This window comes from Xenopus laevis, chromosome 4S, assembly GCF_017654675.1.
Source record: "Xenopus laevis strain J_2021 chromosome 4S, Xenopus_laevis_v10.1, whole genome shotgun sequence".
NCBI lineage: Eukaryota > Metazoa > Chordata > Amphibia > Anura > Pipidae > Xenopus > Xenopus laevis.
The window spans coordinates 13,161,183-13,181,123 of NC_054378.1; the positions used below are offsets into that span (position 1 = coordinate 13,161,183).

The 19,941-nt window shown below is 43.5% G+C and overlaps 1 protein-coding gene across 5 annotated transcripts in view; it reads right to left on the reverse strand.

Annotated features, from left to right (window-relative positions):
• Window positions 1–19,941, reverse strand: part of cttn.S (cortactin S homeolog) — a 77,761-nt gene that overhangs the window by 19,669 nt on the left and 38,151 nt on the right. For 2 of the 5 annotated variants that reach the window (XM_041591264.1, XM_041591265.1), the window contains exons 1-4: window positions 10,175–10,318; window positions 5,486–5,566; window positions 3,745–3,818; window positions 1,114–1,243 (exon numbers count right to left, since the gene is read on the reverse strand). In XM_041591264.1, coding sequence (XP_041447198.1) covers window positions 1,114–1,243; window positions 3,745–3,818; window positions 5,486–5,566 — 285 coding nt within the window. In that variant the 5' untranslated portion in view covers window positions 10,175–10,318. 5 annotated transcript variants of the gene reach the window in all.

The following is a 19,941-nucleotide window of genomic DNA, read 5'->3' on the forward strand; positions in this document are numbered from 1 at the left end:
TGTTTGGGAGTTTTACCCTTGAAAGAAGCAAGTAAGTTTTTATTTATTTATTATTTATTAACGCTGCAGGTAAAACTTAATCCCTGTGTAAAATGTATAATGAAGCAATAGAATTCTTAATGAATCAGATGAAAGTTGTAAGACTCGTCAGACAGGGATGACTTTGAAGTAGTTGCCCAGCTTAAATAAATTGCAATATATGGACAAACAATCCCTGTTTTATTGAAAGGGGAAAGGCATTTTTTTAGTAGCTTAAGGCACAAACTGTCTCTGTCTTAAATAAATTGGTTGAGTGATTTTATATATATATATATATATATATATATATATATATATATATATATATATATATATATATATATATATATATATATATATATATATATATATATATATATATATATATATATATATAAAAAAAAAAACATATGGGTTTTTAGGGGTGGCCTTGTGCTGAATCCAGAGCCAGATGCAAACCACAGCAGTCAGTACAATGCAAGCCTGTTTAAGGCCCTACTCTGGCTGAATGACACTCAATCTAGGTCTTCAAGGAGGTGCCCCCTGTCCAGACCTCATGAATAAATCACTGCTTTAACAGGAGAAGCACAAGTCTTTGAGCCTCATTCTGGCACAGAAACACCCCTTTCCGATTTGCTAAGTAGGGCAGGTAGCAAAAAACATGTCTATTTGCACCTAGTTTTTTGCACCTAGTTTTTTGCACCCTGGCATGCACTTAGCAAATGAGGCCCAGGTTTATTTAAACAGGAGAGACACTTCGGGAGGGAGGATGGGGATCGGAATGCACTGGGCCCCTCTGAAGATTTATTTTGCAGGCGGGCCTGGCGCACTCTAGTTACCCCACTGGGCAAAGGTACTAAACCGTTATGAATATCTGTAACCAGAGTATGCTCCAGTCACATCAAGCAATATTTATGAATGAAAAAAAAAAATACACAGACAGTATTTCCATACAAGAAGTGGTGTCCCAATAAGAAGACTATTTGAATTTTATTTAAATGGTTGTTTCAAACAAAGTGACAATGTATCGCGTCAGCCAATACGTACAGTATCCCCTAATCCACCCATTGTGTTACAGTCTATTCAATCACTCACTCTATCCATGCGATCCTTCTCCACACCAAACTTGCCGCCGTAGCCGTGAGACGCTTTAGGCCCGACCTCTAACTCCTTCTCCTTTATTTCCTTATGTTCATGCGACACATTCTGCCGCAATTGATGAATACTGAAAAGAACCACACACAGGTCAGCATCAATGTAAACATGTAACCACTGGAAAAGTAGCCATTTCTCCCAGTAGCGTCACAAGAGGGGGGCGGGCCCTGGTGCGTGAGGCGCAGCCGGGCCCCTCCCCCCCTCCGTTCGGCCGCATTTGACAGTGGTGGGTGAGCTGCCGGGGGGCCCTGAGGGGGTGCGGGCCCTGGCCCGCTCGCACCCCCTGCTCCTCCGGTAGTTCCGCCACTGAGTTCTCCATAGTAGTGATGCATCAGATCCAGGATTCGGTTCCGGATTCGGCCCGGATTCTGCCTTTCTCAGCAGGATTCTTATTCAGTCGGGGAGGGAAATCGCATGACTTTTTGTCACAAAACAAGGAAGTAAAAAATGTTTTCCCCTTCCCACCCCTAATTTGCATATGCAATTTAGGATTCGGTTTGGTATGCGGTCATATCTTTCGCGAAGGATTCAGGGCTTCAGCCGAATCCAAAAAAGTGGATTTGGTGCATCCCTACTCCATAGACTGTTCACTTGAGTATTGATGATATGGGAGAGAGGCTGTCCTTCTTGGGTAGTTACTTCTTCCTCTGAGCTCTAACTACTGCTGCAATAAAAAAATGCATTTCAACACTTCTTGGTGTGCAATTATTCCTTTATTATTCCCGTTTTGCAACGTACAGAGCAATGTTTTGGGGGGGGTTTACAACTCTTTTCGTCAGGGAGTTGTAGACCCCCCTCCCCCAGAACGTTGTTGCATACTTTGTGTGGCAAATCTGGCTTAATAAAGGAATAATTGCACAGCAAGAAATGGTGAAGTGCTAGGACTTTCCTTTGAGTATTTCACATTATGATGACGTGGCTGTACGTCTAGGAACAGCACCGGCGAAGTGTGAACAGTGCTCCCTAAATATCTGTATCTGTGCAATACAAAAATGAAACACTAGCCAGTGACCCAATAATGCACTTAGCAAGCCATGATCCTCTCTGGGTATAGGAGCTTCATAGGCCCCAATTTAAGTTGTAATATTTTTCATTTTACATCTGTTAGGTGCCTGTGCTGTATGGTGGTGGGATGCATGTCCAGCTTGAATGATCAATTAAACATACACACTAATAACAGCCAGCAATCACAATCCCCTCTACTTTCTGGGTTCCTGCAGGGCAACCCCCCTACAGAATACTGAGCACATCATATCATATCTGCCTAGTTTTGGGCATCAGGAGACTGGAACACAGAAGCAGCAGAGCTGTAATCTCTGATATTTATTATAAGAAATGTACATATAATCTGGGGCCCAATAGGTGAATTACACAAGGTGATTAAATGGGGAAGAGTAATGTTTAAAAGGAGAACTAAAGCTTAACTAAAGAAGTAGCTAGAAATGTTGTACATTATGTTTTGTACAGCTTCTGTACCAGCCCAAGGCAACCAGAGCCCTTTAGTAGTAAAGATCTGTGTCTCTAAAGATGCCCCAGTAGCTCCCCATCTTCTTTTCTGCTGATTCACTGCACATGCTCTGTGCTGCTGTCATTTCCTTAGTTTAGGGACCCACTCACAATATACAGTACACATAGAATAGAAATGTCACAATATAAGGCTGATTAGTAATTAATACAGATAATTACTACATGGCAGTATAGAAACCAGTGCAATTAGCATCAGAATGTAATATTCAGCCCTTTAGCATCAGCTTATATTACAGACCAACCTCATTTTCTGCTGGATAATAAGTGACGACCCCTAAGCTTAGCTTCTCAACAGCTGCTCAGAGCCCACTGAGCATGTGAGTGTCACAGACACTTTCCAAGATGGTGACCCCCTGTGACAAGTTTGAAGTCCTGGATCATTGCTGCTATTGACAAGCTGAAACTTTAGGCTGGTGCAATAAGTTCAGTATATAAAAATGGCATTTTTAGCCACAGGTGTGTACTTCTCATGTACAGCAGCTTGATTAAAAAATCATTAGGAAAGCTTAAGATGTAGGCTTTAGTTATCCACCAATGGATTCTTGTAATATTATTGCCCAATATATTTAGGGGCAGATTTACATAGGGTCGAATATCAAGGGTTAATTAACTCTCGATATTCGACTGCCGAATGTAAATCCTTCGACTATCGAAGTCAAAGGATTTACCGCAAATAGTTTGATTGAACGATTAAATCCTTCGAATTGTTCGATTCGAAGGATTTTAATCCATCGATCTAACGATTTTTCTTCTACCAAAAAATTGCTAGGAAGCCTATGGGGACCTTAACCATAGGCTAACATTGCACCTTGGTTGGTTTTAGGTGGTGTAATTCGATTATCGAATGGTCGAACGATTTTTAGTTCGTTTGATTCGAAGTCGAAGGTCGAAGTAACCAATTCGATGGTCAAAGTAGCCAAAAAAAACATTTGAAATTCGAAGTTTTTTTTTTTTTCTATTCCTTCACTCTTAATGTCTAAGAATAGTGTGTGCCTGAGAAGTAGATTTTAGCAATAACTGACAGCTCTATAGCGCATGATTTACTTGATGTGTTCTTGATGTCCAGACCCCGTCACGGTTTTTGCTCCCCATCTCTGTTCTTTCTCATCTATATCATTCTGTCCAAAAAAAAGAGGGGGGGAAAAAGCATTAGTCTCCATCTTTCTGTAAAAGTTTCTGACTACTACAAAGACTAAAGGAGGAAATAGACATAACAATTACGATCTTTCTTGGAAAAGATGTTTCCAGGAAAGATTGTTGGTTTTAATACACACGTGTAGAGCTGAATGGTCAGATATACTGGTAGAAACAATAGAATTCTGCCTGTCCCTGACGATTCAGCACTAAACAGTGGCCTTCAAAGACGCCCAATCAAAATTTTCTGCCTGGATCAATCAACGAGCTGACCAAAGTCTTCTGCCTATACCCACCGAATTGTCTCCCATCATACACACCCTGAATATCGTACAAAAATTAGTTTTGTACGACAATATCGGTGTGTGTATGGCCACCTTACTGTGACTACTAGCGATGTGCAGATCAGGCTTCTCCTGACCCGCACGCCACTCGCCCGAATTCCTCTTATAGACCCGCGGCAAAGATGACGTCACAAAAGGGGCGGGCGAGAGGCTCAACTTGGAAGTCGGAAACCGGCATTTGGAAGGTCACGGGCGGGGAGAGCAGTCAGAAGAGCTCAACCTGCCCCTGAAAGCAGCGTGCAAAGTCAGCCGGAACTCACCCGACCCGCGGGTATCAGGCCGGCCCACACATCACTAGAGACTACGAATGACCAGATCTGTAACAGCAGGGGACCCAGAGACTGATTTAGCAGATACAGTAGAAACCCCGGTTTAACATTTTTCAAGGGACCGTGGAGAAAAAAAAAAAAACTTAAAATCCGGGAAAATGTAAAATAAGGGAAGTGTTTTATGGACACGTAATTAGGAAGTACCACGGTCCCTTACTCCTGCCTCTCTGGACTGAGTCTTGTGCCTCGGTCCCTTAAACCTTCTTGCAGGTTCCTGCAGAATGTGCAGCATGTCATACGTTTCAAAAGTCTAAACACTAAAAGTAAAAGGGTTTTTGCTTAAAAAAAAAAAGAGTGATTGACAAGGGAGAAGGGTGATAAATTCGGGAAAACAAAACTTGCAACTTAAAACCCGGGGAAATACTCCTATCGGAATGCATTAGAACATGAAGGGACTATGGAAAAACAACATAAAATCTGGGAAAACATAAAAGCAGGGGTTCTACAGCAGAACCCCACCCTTCTCAGCACATGTGCACCTTTATACCCCAAGCAGGCTCGGGATAGTGGAAAGGCAACACAGGCCTAGTCCCAGAGAGGTGAAAACCCCTATTTTGAAATAATGAATACAATTTACCTGGGCGGAGTTCTTATGCTTTGATTTAAGGAGGCTGACAAGTAAGGGTGAAGCAAGTCGGCCAGGAGGTGGTCTGACTCAGGCGGGACATGGGTGGAGTCGGGTGGGACATGGGCGGAGTCTGTGAGGAACGTGGGTGGGGCGGGAATAAGGCGGTAGGATGGGGAACGGAGCGTGCCTGACACCTCTTTATTGCGCACTCTAGTTACACCACTGCAAGGGGATTAATCATTCATTTCTGTAAATACACATGTGAAGCAGGGTTTGGGGCTAATTGGCACAACAGATTGGCCTAGGGCAGCTAACAAGATAAAGTCAGCCCTAAGGCCATTTCAAAGATGGCCGCCCAGCATGCTGCTCATTCCAAGGGATGATCCCACCCTATAGGCCTTTCTACTTACCACAAAATCTGGATCTGTCTCCCAGTCGTCTGTCTCATCTGTGGAGATGGAGAGAGAGTGCCCGGCGGCGGATTTCCACATCTGGAGGAAATAAAAATCCATATTCAAGGACTTTGTTAAAGGAGAACTGCAGTGTCACATGTTTTTTTTAATTGTTTGTATCTATGTATAAAATAATCATCTTCATTTATTTTCCCAAAACTGATCTAAGAAGGACAAAGAAGTGTTGGTCTGCATTATTTCTTATAGTTTTTTTTTTTTTAATTATTGCTTTTTTCTTCTTTTCCCAGCTTTCAAATGGGAGTCTCTGACCCCATCTAAAAAAAACAAATTCTCTGTAAGGCTATAAATGTATTGTTATTGCTCCTTTTTATTACTCAATCATTTTTAATCATTTGGATAGTTTGTTTATAATGGGAGACAGCCATCCCCGTAATTCAGAACTTTCTGAATAATAGGTTTCGGGATAACAGATCCCATATCTGTACAGGAGAAAAGTAAAGTATCTCTACTTCACCCTACAAATAACTTCTCAAAATGGACTGTCGGCGTTGAATATTGTTGATGCTATATAATAGTTCTGCGGATCTTTCCCCAATATGCCACTAACGGCATGGCTATATCGGGGGTAATTCGAAAGTTCGGCCATATGGTCGAACGATCGAATTACGGTACACCAAGGGGCTCCGACGGGTCAGTCGGGTAAAAATCAAACCTTCCTGATCGATATCGTGCCTAGATATTGATCAGGAAGACCCGTTGGAAGCCCCCATACACGGGCAGATAAGGTGTCAAATTGGTCCAAACGACTGCAGCTTTATCTGCCCGTGTGGCCACCTTTAGACTTTCCTTGCATCGCTGCTAGAAGCTGGAGATCTATAACAGCCAGAGAGGCTCAGCCTTGGTTAAAATAAATGGGGTTTTGTTTATTCCAGGTCCTTCCATCACTGAGATACCCTAATAAACCTGCATCATAAGAGCCACAGACCACACTGGGAATACAGTGGAGCTGAATTAGATATCCCAGCGAACACTGGCATTTCCGGCAAACAGCAAGTGGGCAAATAACAGGGCAAACTGCATTCTTTGTGGGAAGCAGTGGCACACACAGAACTCCCATACACCCACTCAATGACACCATATAATACAATAGGAGAACAGCTTCATATCAGTGACAAATACCATTATACAGAGCTTGCATAGACTAATTAGAAAAAATGTTGCTAACTGGAACGGGCCACTGACGGGCGGAGGATCCCCCTGACGGACAAGGAGTCCCCTGCCAGGCCACTGACGGACGAGGATCCCCCTGACTGGCCACTGAAAGGGCGAGGATCCCCCTGACGGGCGAGGATCCTCCTGACGGGCCACTGACTGGAGAGGATCCCCCTGACAGGCCACTGATGGGTGAGATTCCCCGATGGGCCACTTACGGGTGAGGGTCCCCCTGACAGGCCAATGGCGGGCGCGGATCCCCCTGACTGGCCACTGACGGACGAGGATCCTCCTGACGAACCACTGACTGGAGAGGATCCCCCTGACGGGCCACTGATCGGTGAGATTCCCCCTGATGAGCCACTGACGGACGAGGGTCCCCCTGACGGGCCACTGAAGGGTGAGGATCCCCCTGACTGACGAGGATCCTCCTAACGGGCCACTGACGGGCGAGGATCTCCCTGACTGGCCACTGACGGGCGAGGATCCCCCGACGGGCCACTGACAGGGAGGATCCCCGACAGGCCACTGACAGGCAGGATCCTCCTGACGGGCCACTGAGATAAGGGGAAGTTTGTGCAAACCATGCTTTAACCCAATAACGGACGAGGATCCCCCTAACGGGCCAATGACGGACGAGGATCACCCCGAACTGGCCACTGAGATAAGGGGAAGTTTGTGCAAACCATGCTTTAACCCCCTGGCATGAGTTATAGTGGGTGGCATGGAAGTGTAGCACACACTAACTGTAAACAGATCCCTAAAAAAGCCCAGATAGTCACTGGCCTTGTATCAATACCCTGTAACGGGGGATAATATAAAAAAAATATATTATCAATACCCACCCCCCCAGTAAAACTGCGCACACACAGCTGAACAAAGAGCCCTGTGTGATCTGCTACTTATGTCCTGGGTTGCACTTTATGTGGCTTATGTATTCTAATATGAATGGGGTTCAATACTTGGGAATGGCAGTGTCCAAAGCTCTGTCCTGCTCGAGGACAGTAGGATCTCTGAGTCCTTGTCTCTGCTTGGCACTGCTTTCTAGTAATAGAATTTTACAACCACAATAAAAGAAAATATAATAAAGTTCAGTCAGAAAGACTGTGAAAAGGGGAAACTAATAAAAGTAGAGAAGGAACTGATATAGGGAAGGGCAGTGTCTATTGGTGCACCCTGCGGTAACCAGAAAGCATTTTAGGGGATTAAAACAAAAAAAACAAAAAAAAGTATTTTTAGGAAACACGAACGAGTGTTCATAGCGAAAACTGACCCCTCGCTCCTGAGCAGAATAAAATGACTGTCAGTTCTGACTCATGAAAACTTGTTTTCAGTTCCCTCTCTCAATCCCAGGACCGATGATCTAACGGCTGAACAGAAACTCCTGGATTTCTGCCCGTAAGCCACATGCCCGTCTTTCTGGAATAAAGAGGAACCGAGTTCTGCACAGACAGAGTCACAACAATCTGTTGTTTAGTGGGGAGAATCCCGGCACCACGAGGGGGGGAATTAAACAGAACGGCTGCACCACTGGAAACAATCACGGTGCCATCCAACTGCCAGCGTCCAAAGGCAACTGCCATTGTGCTCCGCAGTTATGTTGGCACAACCAGTCTCCTTAGCAATGCAGCTCTGTCCATGTCCAATCATTAACCCTTTTCACACCAGCTTAATGTTATTAACTATTGCATGTATTCCTCTATACAGGTCCTCCTGGAATAACCTGCTAGTGATCTATGGGATCCAGAGATATGTGTTTTTTTATTCAGCAGCTCTCCAGTTTGCAATGTCAGTAATCCAGTTGCTGGGGTCCAAATGACCCTAGCAACCACACATTGATTTGAATAAGAGACTGGGATATGAATAGGAGAGGCCTGAATGGAAAGATGAGCAATAAAATGTATTGATTATATGCCTTACAGAGCATTTGCTTTCAGATGGGGTCAGTGACCCCCATTTGAAAGATGGAAAGAGTCCAAAGAAGAAGGCATACATATAATTTAGAAACTATAAAAAAATAAATATTGAAAACCAACTGAAATGTTGCTTCGAATTGTTCACTCTAAAACATACTTAAGGTTAACATAACCACCCCTTTAACAGTGAATATTAAAGCCAAACAGATGTGTTTACTTCTTACAGGAATGTAGCAAGAAATACACAAATAATATATCCCCAGCCGCACAGCACAGACTGCAAGCACACGTCTAATTGCCCCTGAGTGATCTAGCGAGAGATAGTGGCAGGTCTGTACATGAAATTCCTTTACATGAAGGAAAGCGCCCAGCTTGGTGAGACCTGCATGTACAACTACACGTCACATACACTTCTCTGTTATCAGAAACCCTGCCCTACGGAGCAGCTACTGATAGGCAGCGCTCTGTATACCAGCCTGCTGCACTGCTCACTAGAAATCATGTTTATTCATCTCTGGAAGTGCCAGACGACATTGCACTGGGCCCTTCATACGCTCAGTGGCCATGGAGAGAAGGAAGAACAGGCACTGGCTTTAAAAAAAATGAACAGCAAGGGAGGGTAGAGGCAAGGGGAAAGCAACAGGGAAGGTAAGTGGATGATTTAGAGGGTAGAAGCAAAGGGTGATGGGAAAGAAGCCATATTGGCAAAGGGAGAACAAACATGGCTAAAGGGAAGCAGCAATGAAAGTGTTACCTGTATATGAGGGTAGCAGCAGTAGTTAAAGAGTTAATAGTATGGGGTAGATTTATAGGGGGAGAAAGAGAAGGAAGAGGTGCAGAAAGAAAACAGGGTAGTTATAGAGGTCACAGGCAAAGAGGGTGTAAGAATAAGGGGAGGTAAGTGTACACTGCAGGGGCAAGAGAGTAAGGGGCCGAAGTAGGCAAAGGGGGGAATGGGGAAAAGGTCTAAATTGAGTAGGTGCACAGAGTCAAAGGGAGGGGGGGAGGTGGGTAGAGGCAAAGAGGGCAACGGAGAGGAAAGGATTAGGAGGGTCCAGTGGACAGAGGTAAAAAAGGCTGAGGTGGGGTAAGTGGCAGAGGAAGAGGGTGGGAGAGAGTGAGGAGGGGTAGGTGGGCAGTGGAACAAGAGATAAAGGGGGTTATGTGGCCAGAGGCACAGGGAGAGTGAGGAGGGGTAGGTGGGCATTGGCACAAGGGGGGGAGGGGTAGATGAGCAGGGGAAACAGAATGAATGGGGGCGAGTGCAAAAAGAAAGAAGATCTAGGGGTGTTTGTGTGAGTCGGGGTTCGGGGCAGGAGAGCGTACACACACGGGCTGGAATTGAAATGGAAGAGGAATGGAAAGAGGGAAAAGCAAAGGAAAGAATGGAAAGAGAATGGAAAGGGAAAAGAAGGGAAAGGAAAGAAGGGAGAGGAACCACAGAGACCATGTATGAGGAAAGGGGAGTGAGAGATGTGAGACAGACAGAAGGAGAATGACATAGAAGGAATCGTGTGAGAATACACAAGGGAGGAGGAAGAGCAGACGTGTCCCTCACCTTTAGGGAGTCGGTGTCCGGCTACTCAAAATCTGTCTCTGGCTCCGGCGCTACCTCTGCATCCCACTTCCTGTCTCTCCCAACCTGACGTCACTGGATCACGTGATTATCCCAGGGGCCGATTCCTGCTGGAGAGCGGAGCGGTCACGTGATGCGGGGAGTGTCTCTGTGGGAGGAATTCCATTCTCCTCAGTGGCAAGGGCCTGCCCATTAGTCCTGTTCTACTTACCTGAGGCAGGAATGTGAGGCCGCTCTTCCACTCGCAGTTATTCTCTTGTTCAGACAACAACCCCACCCTTCCTGCCCTGGGCTCTTTGATCTCCAGCCCTAATGGCAGAGACTGTCGGGAGTTGTAGTTCTGCTGAACTGAATTCCAAAGAGTGTCCTTCGTTATTGTAACACCTGCATTGTTGTCAATTGTCCCTACATTCCAAACACCGTGTTTCTATAGTCACTCTTACCTGGTCTGTGCTTTGAAAACAACGTTTTTTTTCGTGCCAAGTGTCTCCCAATGCATGTTGGGTAATGTAGTTTTTGTTTAACAATTTGCTAAGTTTAATAAAGGACTCTAATACCCAGCATGCAATGGGACAGACTTGTGTAAAAGTCGGCAGTTATCAGATTTTTGGCCTCTGTACCCCAGTTAAGCATTCTCACATTTTCCGGTGACTTTCCTCAATTTCAGACAATTTTGGGGTTAAAATCTGCCGGCCATCAAAATGTCTAGGGGTTGACCTATTTTACCAATATTTATTGAAATTGTATATGAATTATGGTCTTATGGGACCCCTATACCTCCTGGGCCCCCTCTGTAGTTATGTCCCTGGTGACGGGCAAATCTGTCCCATTCTGCTTCATGGAGAAATTTGGGAAACATCGAAAATTTAAAAAAAGGCGTATTTTGACAAATATTTATTTACTTGTTTTGGCTTTTTTGGCTGCAAATATTGTGCTATTTTTGGGCTACTTTTGACGTGACTCTTGGCTAGTTTTGGGCTGGTTTTGTAGCTTGGACTCTGAGCTTTTGGGATATAAGGGGTTTCCAGGGAAACTCTCCCCCACCCCATATATATATAATTAGAGTTCTAGTTGTTAATTAGAACAGAAGGGATTGATGGGGGGGGGGCTGCTGGATACAGAGGAACTTGTCAGACTTGTGTCAGTTTGTAGCCTCATTAATTTGAATGATTTTTCTGCAGTGGGAATGAGGCCTTACATGACTTAGTACTAGTAGGTGTCAGTGGGGAGAGCAGACACAGGGCCATTGATCTTATTCCTTAATCATTTCATGTTTTTAGGGCCATATGAAACCACTGCACATTTCTACGGCTCCCGTCACGTCCTATTTAATTTTATATTTATATATGTACCAAGCAATGCACCAGCCAGCAACAAGGAAGCATTGCCAGTATACAGATCTATTTATCATGAGCTAAATGGTGGGAGATCCCAATCTACCTTTTGGACACCAAAGCTTAGAATATAGGGTTCCTACCTGGGATGTCAGGGCAGCTCATTCCGTTAGGGTTGGCCCACTATATAGGGTTCCTATATGGGACATAAGGGCGGGCAGCCAGTTCTGTTAGTGCTGGCCCAGTACATAGGGTTCCTACCTGGGATGTTGGGGCAGATGGTTCCATTTGTGTTGGCCTAGTACATAGGGTTCCTATATGGGATGTAAGACAGTCAGTTCTGTTAGGGATGGCCCAGTACATAGGGTTTCTATCTGGGATGTCAGGGCAGATGGTTCTATTAGGGTTGGCCCTGTACATAGGGTTTATATATGGTATGTAAGGCAGCCAGTTCTGTTTCTGTTAGCCCAGTACATAGAGTTCTTAACTGAGATGTAAGAGCAGTCGGTTCCATTAGGGTTGGACCAGTACATAAAGTTCCTACCTAGGATGTCAGGGTGGCCTGTTCCATAAGGGTTAGCTTAGTACATAAGGTTTCTACCTGGGTTGTCAGAGCAGCTGGTTCCATTAGGGTTGGCCCAGTACATAGGGTTCCTAAATGTGATGTAAAGCAGCCAGTTCTGTTAGGAATGGCTCAGTATATAGGGTTCCTATGTGGGATGTAAGGCACCCAGTTCTGTTAGGGTTGGCCCAGTACATAGGGTTCCTATGTGGGATATAAGGCAGCCGGTTCTGTTAGGGTTGGCCCAGTATATAGGGTTCCTGAGTTGATCTGTTGGTTTTGACAGCACAGACGAGATTTCACAGCCAATTTAAATCACATTTGCGTTTAATTATTTCCATCTTTTTTTATTGGCAGTGGAAAATGCTTCAGTATTTTATTGAAAGAAAGCAATAAATAATACTGTGATAAAAATAGTTCAAAAGGTACATATAGACTGTACATACTTAGTTACATAATCAGCAATTACACAAAGAAATAAAATAAAACCGGATTAGAAAATGTAACAATGAATCCAATTTATACACGACAAATAAAAAGTTTTAACACAACGAGACGAGGCTGGTAATAAATAATATATCCTGATCCGAACAGATTGATTTCTATTTCTCACCGACGTTCCTTTTCTACTTTCACCTTTCCGTGATCTCGCGGAGTTCTGATTGGTTTAGCAGGTACAAAAACGAACGAACAGAGGGAAAAGAAGAGCGAAAGGAAAAAGTCAAAAGGCCTTTTGTAAAATCGGGAAGTGTCGGTGACATTGTAGAACAGCTGAGCGACGAGCTGCCAATTGGTCCTTTTAAAAAAGCGCCGAACCTACTGCAAAGGCCGGAGACTCACAGACACGGTACCACATAAACCCCCCCATGGGGCCCCAAAGTCACATGACTTTCCCAATAGGGAGTGGTTTGTTCTTCGTTCAAGCCTGGGATAGGCTGGAGACACTGTTTACATTGCTACTCTAGCCAATCACAGCCGTGAACCAATCCCATCCTTGAGAGCAGGGGGCACATACAGAGTAAAGACCGGAAACCAAAAACAGACCACCACCATTGTCATTCGGGTTGCCACCTTTTCTGGAAAAAAAATACCGGCCTTCCTATATATTTATCTTTTTTCCCTATTAATAACATTGGGATCAACCATCATTTTTACTGGCCAGGCTGGTAAAACACTGGCCAGGTGGCAACCCAAAATGTCACGGAGAAAACAAGAACACAGGGGCCCCAACGCTGAAACCCTAATTTACAGGAAATTGAATACATCTACATTTAGAACGCAAAGGGCACCTGCACTTGGGCAGTAACCCATGGCAACCAATCAGATGATTGCTTCCAGTGGTCAACCTGCAGCTAGCTGAAAAAGCTAATCACTGATTGGTTGCTATGGGTTACTGCCCAGCTGCAAATTTGCTCAGTTTTTATAAATGAGCCCCAATGTGTCCTAAAAACACCTGCTACCCCAGTAGTTTTGCACTTGTGTCGGATGCTGGAGACAAGACTAGTTGGGATGGGGTCAGGCCCTTATCAAAAATGATCTTCGGTTTTCCCAGGGTTCCCTTGCACTGCCCTTAGCCGGGGGGTTGGCTCAGTACAGCAATTAAGACTTTACCATACTGTATACGCTCAGGCCCCCTGGGGTACTAGGAATCCTTGGAGAAACTGATGAAGATGTTGGGGGGGGGGACTAATCTCCCCGTGTGCCCTTAACCTAAGCCCTTTGTCACACCAGTTCACCCCACTATCCTCCAGATGTGAAATGCAAATTAAGTGGACCCGCACCGGAGCTTTAGGTCTACGGCGTGTGGGGTGTTTTGGACACCACCTGTTAAAAGAGATATAAAAGGTAAACATGTAGGTAATTATGTATAATATATGGTGTTTGTTTTACTTGGGGCTAAAAACTATAATTATCCTTAAAAATGGCCCCTTTATTGGAGCTCCCTATAGATGTTCACTGGTCCCTGTCGGTGTTTTAAATGAGGGATGGGCTGGTCCTAACAGTCCCTGACAGAAGCACAGTAGGAGGGGGGATAGCCAATCACAGCCCTGCAGTCACACAAACAAAGACAGGCTTCAGTTCCCTATCAGGTCCTGCTAGCTGCTGATTGGTTCTTGTGCTACACTGCCGAGTGCCGCAGGCTAGAGTCCTTCACAGAACCAATTTATTAAACCCGCTTGGACTTGGGACCCGGAATCCACCAGGTCCGGACTGAGATTTAAAATAAGCCCTGGCATTTCAGGTACACAGAGGCCCAAACAGCCCCCACCAGCCCACTTAATAGTGACTTTCTATGGCACCTTATAGCAGCCCCTCTGGCATTTGCCAGAACCCACAGATTGCCAGTCCAGGCCTGCAACCCACATTCTTACCCGCTTGGACCCACAAGTACTATATCCGCAACCCAATCCGCTGACCATCAAGGATCAGGAAGTGCCGTCACTGTAAACCAGAACCGCCAAGTCGGAAGTAAGCGTGATCCGCAAGTAAAACCTGCTATTGAGAAGACCCACGACCCCGCAGAACCGCGTCTATACCCGCACTCGAAACTTCTACCCACAACCCACAGGTTACCCATACCTCCCAACTGTCCCTTTTTCAGAGGGACAGTCCCTCTTTTGACAGCTCAACCCGCAGTCCCTCATTTGTACTGGAAAGTCCCTCTTTTCTCTGCACTGAACAGCCAGAAAAAGAAACAAAGTTTCTCACTTAATTGGCTTTTAGCAGAGAGCCCAGAACAGCTAACAGGTGCAAATAAGATACTTTGTAACAATTTTGAGACACAAAAACACAGTTTAGATAAGGAGAAATATTTTCAAACTTTCATAACCTGCCAAATTTTATAAAACAAACATGGTAATTAGGGGGTGTGGCCACAGAAAGGGGTGTGGTCAAAAATTGCTGCGCTACGTGCGGAAAAGTTTTTTTTTGTCCCTCTTTTTACTTACAAAATGTTGGGAGGTATGGGTTACCCGCTTTTTTTCAGGTCACCCGCGGGTACCCGACCCACTGTAGGACTCTACCGCAGCCTCCCCTGCACAGACAATACAGAGAGCAGGAAGTGGAACAGATGGGCGGGACTAGTAGGGATTTTGCAGAAACACAACTTTTTTAAGTACATTCCTTCTAAATCTAAAAGAGTCAAATGCACCGGTACATTCTTGTTTTTTTAGATATGTCTCCTTTAAGACTTGCCACAGCAAACGCTCTGTTTATAGCGCCCCCTAGTGGTGACCTTGCTTCAGCATATAAAAGCCCCGGACTACAGCCGACAAAAGCAGCTCCGTGTGCCATAAACCCAATGACCCTTAAAAGCGATCGTCTGGCTTCCGCCTCATATAAATGAATCCTTAGACTGGAGTTAAAAAGCTGGGGATCTGTGTACCAGGTAATACCTTTACAATTACAATATAACATTTCTCTGTCTAATAAGACTGTACAAATATAATTAATGTTGCTTGGGTTCAATATTAAATCCAAAAATTACAACACTAGAATCATTTACAAAGCAATGTGATGACCGGCAGGGACTCGGCGAGGTGGAGATACAGTCCATTCTAAAGGGGGAAGGGTTAAGAATTTTTCTTTAAAAAAAAACAAAAAACAAAACCCACATATGAGACAGTGGATCACGGATACAGGGGAGTCAAATGGTACATGGAAAAATGAAGTTACAGAAATATAACAAACAGTAGACTCTAAAATCTTTACCCTAACTAGAATTTTAATTGCTAATTAAAAACTCTGTATTAAAATATCTCAAAGTGTCTGAACAGTTTGTTTGATTTTTTTTTTGTAGTGAGATCTCTCCCGGGACTGGAAATGTAAAATCACGTTGCGTTCCAACGTTGCATAATCATCGGTAGAAGTAGTGTGGGTAAACTGCAAGGAAAGGGGAGATCCGTTAGAGAAGGGGTGAGGGTGTAGAGGTAATGGGGTGCACCCGCTTAAAGGGCACCTATCACAGCCAAAATCAAACACATATTAACAATCTGACCAGTACAAGCTAAACACGTTTAATCAAACTACATATATAGTTTTTTGAAAAAACTGCAGGTTTAAAAAAAATCCCTTACTTTCTCAAATGGGTTCTTTCACTGAGGGAGGCCATACTGTGACTATAACAGAGACTCTAATATGCAAATATAAGCTGTTGTCAGTATTTGCCCTTCATCCCCCGACCCACCCACAGCAGCCAACGACTCTACTCATTACTCATAAACCATAATTCTATTTAGGAACAGTTTATTTCATACCCGAGGATTCTGGGATTTGTAGTTTTTCCTCATATAAGCGTCGCAGCTACTGAGCACTCAAAACTACAAGTTCCAGAAAGAGAAGGAGGAGGCCAAACGGGGATGGTGATTGGGTTGTTAATGAACATGTGGGAAATGGGTTTAACTGATGAGATTTACAGCAGGACTTTTCATTTTTATCTGATTTGTTTACCCCAGTTTTCCTCTTATCTGGATTATTCCGTTAAATCGTGGTAGGGACCACGTGGGCTGAAATCCCCAATGAATATGATTGATTCGCTTGTGCGTGACCACGTGGGGTCTTACAGGAGCTTCGGTATTGGTTCCTCTTAGGGTAGTGGGACTATTCTCATTTGGGATTGGCTCATTAGATTGAGGGAGAACACTAGTCCCACATTATATGTGTCTAGTAGTTTAGTGCTACTCAGTCCCACCTTTTACAAAGATTCCTGACAAATTGCTAAAGCAATGTCACTTTCACACGTTAACTGTAATTACAGGCGCGTTTGGGGTGTGGCTTTCCCAGTTCTTTGCCTTTGGCGAGCAGAGCTCAGCGCAATGTCAGTACAGCACTGTATCCGCCGCGAGGTTTCACTTTTCGGCAATAATGTGATATTTTGGTGAGTCACTGGATTTGGGAAGGGGGTGTGAGCAATAGATAATGACTGAGGTTTCAATAAAAAAACGCGGGAAACGTGGGAAACCCCACACGTTACTGGAATTGCTCATCCGGCCAAATCGGGCTACTGATTAAATAAAAGATTGAAAAATGAATAGTAGAGGTCCGGAGTGGAAGGATTAATAAAATACTAAAAAAACAATAAAACAACAGTAGTTTTGACTGCCAGGGTCAGGGACAACATGGAAAAAGGAAAGGGTGAATAATTACAAAAAACATTCTAGAACATGGAACATAGAAAAAATGTGTAGTAGACGCCTCTTTGAGGACTTCACAGTGTGAGTGAAAAGAAGAGCTGCTTGTGATACAAAATCTACAGGGGAGAGAATGCAGGGAGGAAGCTTCTATTATTCTGGGGGCTATTTAGAGTCATTTTAGAGATCCTTTCAGATGGATGTTAAAGAGCTGGAGAGAGTGCAGAGAAGTGCAACTAAACTGATAAAGGGGATGGAAGATTTCAATTATGAGGGTAGACTGTCAAGGTTGGGGTTACTATTTAATAGTGCAATAGAGGATATTATAGACAGATAGAAAATAGAATACAGTATATTCCACTACAGTCTTTTCTTTCAAAACTGTGATTAAACATGTGTAACGTGCTCATAGACTAATGCCTCCTCTCCTGCTGCCACCCGGAACCGTTTTGTAGGCTCGGGTACAGGCAAACGTGGAAGTTTTCAGGGATATGTATTCATGTGCAAAATCAACTGAGTTTGTCTGACCCAACACAAGTGTTCCAAGTGCAGGCAAAAGAGGAGGCTAATGCATATTTCAGCAGGTCGATTTCCACTCAAACATAACTAAAGACTCCTTTGCAATTGTGTCAGTCAAGCTGAAATCCTTCCATAGGTTACAGTACTATTTTAATTTATAATCAGCCTATAGAAGAATCATGCCACCACAACCCAGTGTAAAGCGCCCAAAACATTGTGTATTCTTCTTGATATAATAAACCATAGGGGCTCCTGTTTTTGAACAGCTTTGGTGTGCAGGCTCTGATTTTCATGCCACAACTTTTTACTAATACTGACATGCTCCTATGTATTTTCATAAGACCATGCCAGTCTTGCTTAAATTATTTAGGCATTTAAATTGGAAAAATGTATTAAAAACTGTACCAATTAACCCCCCCCCCAGTGAAGATCTTGATATCTGCCAAAAATACACTATATTCTGCTTAGGGAGAATTTCAACAATCCCAGTGTCTATATTGACCAAATTTTTTTATTTTGTCCAGACTCTTCAGATCCCTGTCCCAAGAAATATCCTCAAGGACAAGCAGTCAACATTTTTAGAAATCTATCTGGGCTAAGTCTAAACATAGGATCTCTAAAGCCATAATGTTGGTGCATACTTAACATCCATTGATATTGGGAAGAGTCACACATAAGACAGTATGTACAGCAGAGAATATGGAGCTTAGCAAAAGGTAAGAAAGATACATACAAAAAATGTTATATACCCTGTAGATTAGATGAGATCAGATATCCAATGCTGAAAGTAACAGCTGTTTGAATAATTGGCATAACTGTAAGCCTTAAACATTACATTAATATGGGGGTGGGTTTAGTTAATGTCACAATGATCTTATCTGTAAGCCTTGAACATTAAAGAGATACTGACTGGCAAAAGTCAGGCTTAGGAACTTTCAGTGACACTTAATCACAAAAGTAGCCCTATCAGTGAAAATGGTCAACATGAATTATGGGTAATTTTAAATATAAATGTATATTTTAAAAAGTTGTATTTAAGTGTTACTGTCCCTTTAAGATAATATGGGGGCGGGGCTTAATTGTGATGTCACAATGAACAGAGTTCACTTGTTACCTGACATACCAAACACCTAATCATTGCTATCCAGCACACGAGAGAAGAAGAACCTTAGCGAAAGGTAAGAAAAACACATACAAAAAACTTTATATACCCTGTATATTATGGGATGTCAAATTATGAAAGTGCCAGCTGTTTGACTAATTGGCATATCTGTAAGAAATAAACCTTGAGTTAATATGTGGCTGACTAAATTATGATGTCATAATGATCTGTAAGCCTCAAGTTAATAAGGGGCGGGGCTTAATTGTGATGTCACAATGAACAGAGTTGACTTGATACCTGACACACCAAACACCTATTAATTTCATTCCAGCACACGAGAGAAGAAGAATCTTAGAGAAAACACACGCGTGAAGAAGAATCTTAGAGAAAACACACGAGTGAAGAAGAACCTTAGTGAAAAGGACACTAGTGAAGAAGAACCTTAGTGAAGAAGAACCTTAGTGAAGGGACACTAGTGAAGAAGAACCTTAGTGAAAGGTAAGAAAAATACATACAAAAATCTCTATATACCCTGTAGATTGTGGGATGTTACATTTTGAAAGTGCCAGCTGTTTGACTAATTGTCATATCTGTAAGCCTTAAACATTACGTTAATATGGGGGGGGGCCTAATTATGATGTCACAATGATCATATCTGTAAGCCTTAAGTTAATATGGGGCGGGCTTAATTATGATGTCACAATGAACAGAGTTGATTAAAACCTGACACACCAAACACCTAATCATTGCTATCCAGCACACGAGAAGAAGGTCCTTAGCAAACCGTAATAAAGATGCAAACAAAAAATCCATACACCCTGTAGATGTGGGATGTCAAATTATAAATGTGCCAGCTGTTTGACATATCTGTAAGATTTAAATTAGGGATGCACCGAATCCAGGATTCGGTTTGGGATTTGGCCAGGATTCGGCCTTTTTTAGCAGGATTCGGATTCGGCTGAATCCTTCTGCCCGGTTGAACTGAATACGAATCCTAATTTGCATATGCAAATTAGGGGTGTAGAGGGAAATTGCCTGCCTTTTTGGCACAAAACAAGGAAGTAAAACATTTTTTCGTCTTCCCACCCCTAATTTGCATCTGC